Raw genomic sequence first — 4,918 nt, 5'->3', positions numbered from 1 at the left:
AAATTTTACGAAAAATGAAAAAAAAATGAAAAATAAATACCCCAAGGGTATTATAGTCATTTCAATTTTTGGAGGGACTATTTTCACATACAAACAACTCCAAAAAGACCACCAATCCAAAAAAGTCATGATTTGGACTAAAACCCCAAAAATTTACATACCACAGAGACCATTTTTACAATTTTGTCTTCTTAAAATAAATTATAATAAATTCCATCAAATTTACATCTCAATATATTTGTTTTCCTTTCTTATTTTCATTATTTACATATTAGTAACTTTTTTCGATTTGAACTTATTTTTACATAAATTTGTATTACTTTGTATTCATTTATATACCTATTCATTAAAGCTTTATATATATATATATATATATATATATATATATATATATATATATATATATATATATATATATATATATATATATATATATATATAATTATTACTTTTTAAATTGTCTAAGGTTTATGAGTTTATATTTTTTTTAATAAACGCGTGTATTACACGGGTGTCGCACCTAGTTTGGATAATAGAAGATTCAATGGTATTATGCTATCTATCAAGTTATTTATCAACTTTTATACATAGAATAATATTTGAAATAGTTTATGAATATATTGTTTATTTTTTCTGTTAGTTTATTCTAACATAAATAATGTTTTTATATCATAGGTAATGTGGGCCATGCTCAACAATGTTTTTGAAATTAATCTGTACAAACATTTTTTAACGGCAATTATATAAAATTAAAAATAATAAAAGAACAGATAAATAAATGTGTTTGTTGGCAATGTGTACCCATTATTATTATTTCTTACCTAATGTTCGTCATGATTATTATTTCTTTGAATCTATTTCCAAATTTAATATAATATCTTCGTTATATGTCATTTACAATGATATAGATATGCTTATTTTGTCTTTTTTTTTTTTATTAGTAGTAGATATGTTAAGTTACAAATATTTTGTATGCATAGTAGAACTTACATCTTGTATTTTTTTCCTCAATGTTTTCTAATTTCAGTAATAACAGTCAAATACTTTCATCAAGCAAGTGTATATATGTTACCGATGACAATCAAAATGGCGATCCAAATATATCATGTGGATATCAACATACTAATTTCCGATATACTTTTGATTTGAATATCAAAAGTCTATTATCCATCTACTCTAAATGATAGACAAAAGCATAGAAAATTTTATTTGGATAATAGAACATCCAATGATATGGCCACCAAAGTTAATTATTGACTTTTATACATAGAATGATATGTTAAATAGTTTATGAATATATTGTTTATTTTCTTCTATTTGTTTATTGTTTGTTTATTCTGACAGAAGTATTACATATTTTTATTAAATAATGTTTTTTATGTTATAGATAATGTGGGTCGTGCTCAACAATGTTTCAAATCTACTTTTACTTTTAATATAAAAGCTCCGTTATATAACATTTTCCAATGGTATGACTACATTTATCTATACGGTCCTTTTCTTACTATGTCTATTAGTTAAAATATAATGTATATCTCAGGGTTTTATTTTTATCCCTATACTTTATAATTTTATTACTAACTGTCAACGGATACGATTATATGTTATCTGTAACATAACATCCACAACTTCATGAGCAATGGCTAAGGATTATTCTATCAAATTGTCATTCAAAAAACAAAATTTAAAAAGTTAGACTGGAAATATGTCTAATTTATCCCTTTTTGACTTAAAAATATTAATTTTAGACATTATGAGTACCTTAACAAAAAGTTATCTAATGTTAATGTTATATTTTAAGTCTTTGAAAATTTATGATTCAAAACAATTCTTTAAAATATGTGTAAATAATTTGTTTTATTAGTTGATTCCTAAGAATAAATTGAATTCCTTATTCATCATTTCATTTATATTTATTTCAAAATTTTACTTTAAAAAATATTTTATGTTTACACTTTGATATTTACACTTATATGATTATATCACAATGTCATAAAAACAACTTATTTTTCCAAATTTTAGTAGGAGAACGAGTTTAAACCCATGAACCACATACGTTAGGTTAAAATGCCACACACATTGTAATACAACGTTAGGGCCTAGGGGAGCACTAGACTCAAAATAAGGTTGATGTCAATTTTATTAAATGTCAATTTCAAGTTATCCTTTGGTCTTTTTCTTATTCTTTTCTCTGTGATTCTCGATTTCTAGGATTATTATTCTCGTTGTTATAAGGCTCATAACCCAAGTCCTTTTTGTTCATATCAACATGGCTACTTTGAATCTTTTTTTTTTTTCTAAATTATACATTGTACTTTGAAAATTCTATCCAGTTATAACATTGCACTTACAATATCTTTCATATTAGAACCTTTTACTTTGAAAAATCAAATTTACCTAATAAAGTAAGCATCACCCAACTCTACCACGTCCCCACCCTCTTCCCCTCCCTCTTCCTCTTCCCCTTCCCCTTCCTCTAAATTCTCCCCTACCACCACCACCATAACCACCATCATCATCTCTTTCAAAACTAAACATGCTCATTCTGATATCATCTGCTTTTGTCACATGAACACTCCTATGTTCCTGAAACAATCACACCTCAACAATGTCAATGTATTAAAAAAAAAAAACAATAAATTATATACTACTAAATGCTTTTAAAAGAAGAATCTGAAATATATATATATGCTTACATGAATGTCTTCTAAATCAAATTGGTTTTGAAGTTGGCGTGCGAGATCTTCATCTTGATTAAAATTAGGGTTTTGTTGTCTTGATGAAGAACTCCCAGCAGCTCTTTTTCTCTCCCACTCATCTAGAGTTAAAACAGCTGATTCCTCCTCCTCCTCCTTACCCCTCCCTCTTTGTTTCCACCCCCTAGAATGCCCTTCATTGCGGGTGGAATTACTCATTTTCTGGAGAAGCTTTTGTGCAGCAGCTTGGTTTTGTACAGGGGCAACTTCGGCAACTGGAAAATATAAAGAGTTCTGTCATTATTGAAAGTGAGCCAAATACAAAGCTTATTTCACTGCTGAAATTGTATAAGTTTAGTGTCCTAAACAATAAGAAAAATTTCTTGATATCACATACAATACCTTCTTTTGGTCTTGCTTCAGTAGAAGGTTGGTTTTGTGTGGATTTATCAGAAAGAGAACCAGATTTCACATTCTCATTCCCTTTTATACCCTTTTCAATAACAGTGGGTCCAGAAGCTTTAGATGTTTCTTTTAAGTTATCTGCAATTAAACAAACCAACATTCATAAGCTACAAAATAGGCGTTCAAAAGCTTTTAGTGAATTTGAAATAAAAGAAAGTTTTTTGATTTATTTAAGAGAATATTAATTGTTTTATCTTTACCAGAAGGTGGTCTATTTTGTTGATTGATCCGATGTGTAGATACTCCAGCCTGTAACTTGTGAAAAGGTGGTGGGCCACCAGTGTCATCAGTATGTGAGAATTTTAAGGTTGATCGGGTAAAGCCTGCATACTTTTGGTTCATTTCCCACTCTTCATATAATGATGGAACAATTCCTCCAATAACAGTTATTGCCTTTGCATTCAAGCATAAAATACCACTATGCATTACAACTTTGTTTTCCAATCGGATCTGCAAACCAGAAATGAGAGTTTAATTAATTAGCATCCCCCCTAGGTTTTATGCTCAATATATCTATTAAGTTAGCTTCTACCTTTTATGTGATATCCTTTATCACTATATCTTTCTGATTTCTATATTTCTAACCTTCTGTGATATACATACATGTTTTATTGATCATGTTTCATGTACTCTATCTTTATTCTTTCACTGATTCACTCTTTTTATAAGTTATGACAGATTGACTGTGTGATTGCTTGATCAAATTGATCACTTTTATAAGCTATGAGTTGGAACCAGTAGGAACTAAGTAGTAAGTAGACCAATGAAGGTGACGAAATTCCATAATCGCTAATGCCATCCATGCTTTTATGGAAATAGATTTCAAGATATTCTAAATGCATTAGCCAGAAAATATTAACAAAGGGTTGTTTGTGTGTACCTTGGTGCCAGGAACAACATTATCAGGAATCGAGGGAATATGAGTGAACTCGATAGCAGGAATTTCTGAATGTCCATCAATAAGCTTCAATTTCAATAGCCGTTTACCGTTTGAACCCCCTGAACTTTCAGCTATAGTACTTTTACTTATATCCCTCGCAAAAGCTACCTACACAAAAGCACCAAGTATCCGCAATTACTTTACCAGTTCATATGTGCATTTCTTTCTAGTGAGCTACAGATCTTGTTGAAAAACAAAGATCGATTTTCGAAGACATTTAAGATAACAACGGAGCATATACTTACCTGGAGAACTTTAGGGCCATCTAAGTGAGTGGATTTTCGGAGGGTGGAAATGTCAGGCAAAGATTTCCCTCCGATTGCTCGTAAGTCCATGTTACAGAGCTCCGACTCAACAGAACGAACGGTGCTAGAGCTTCCATTGAACTTCGTTTCGATTAGCGACTTGATTTGATTGATTTCTCGAAAACACCAGCCTCGGTTAATTAGGGTTTGAATCAAAACCTCCGAGGAGGAGGACGAAGATGAAGAACTAGCCATCTCAATGAGCGCCTTCCAGGTGTTCGATCTTTTGAATCATGTAAATTGTAAACTACTTAACCATTAATGGATTTCTGGGCCAATTATTGGGCTCCGGCCTGCGTGAGCTGAAGTCCGAACACTGCTGAATTACATTTTCACAGTCATGATTTGTTTTTATTTTAATATATATTAACTAGTTTATAACCCGTGAAACCATGGTTACAAAATTAATTAAACTTTCATGATAAAAATTTAAAACAATTAATCAATTATTTTAAATAAATTATTTATTAAGAGATATTTTTTAGTTATAAAAAATTATAAACGTTGATTCA

The 4,918-nt window shown here is 29.8% G+C and overlaps 1 protein-coding gene across 1 annotated transcript; it reads right to left on the bottom strand.

The window, feature by feature from the left end:
- Positions 1-2,219: 2,219 nt before the first annotated feature.
- On the bottom strand, positions 2,220-4,701 carry LOC111897965 (uncharacterized). The gene is made up of 6 exons (XM_023893914.3): positions 4,347-4,701; positions 4,042-4,209; positions 3,362-3,611; positions 3,099-3,239; positions 2,697-2,971; positions 2,220-2,586 (listed from the first exon to the last, which is right to left on the bottom strand). The coding sequence occupies exons 1-6, from the start codon at positions 4,599-4,601 to the stop codon at positions 2,413-2,415; spliced, it is 1,263 nt and encodes a 420-aa protein (XP_023749682.1). The 5' UTR covers positions 4,602-4,701; the 3' UTR covers positions 2,220-2,412.
- Between the last annotated feature and the right edge of the window lie 217 nt (positions 4,702-4,918).

Source organism: Lactuca sativa, chromosome 5 (genome assembly GCF_002870075.4).
Source record: "Lactuca sativa cultivar Salinas chromosome 5, Lsat_Salinas_v11, whole genome shotgun sequence".
Classification (NCBI taxonomy): domain Eukaryota; kingdom Viridiplantae; phylum Streptophyta; class Magnoliopsida; order Asterales; family Asteraceae; genus Lactuca; species Lactuca sativa.
The sequence above is the reverse complement of the archived record's forward strand: the minus strand, read 5'-3'. Positions and strand labels throughout refer to the sequence as shown.

What these genes read in the sequence shown, in the direction of transcription:
- LOC111897965 (XM_023893914.3), bottom strand. Translation starts at nt 4,601, where the DNA reads ATGGCTAGTTCTTCATCTTCGTCCTCCTCCTCGGAGGTTTTGATTCAA. An exon ending in ATGTTGTTCCTGGCACCAAG is followed by an intron (nt 3,612 to 4,041) that starts GTACACACAAAC and finishes TCTGGTTTGCAG; the next exon opens with ATCCGATTGGAAAACAAAGT. An exon ending in TGAAGCAAGACCAAAAGAAG is followed by an intron (nt 2,972 to 3,098) that starts GTATTGTATGTG and finishes TATATTTTCCAG; the next exon opens with TTGCCGAAGTTGCCCCTGTA.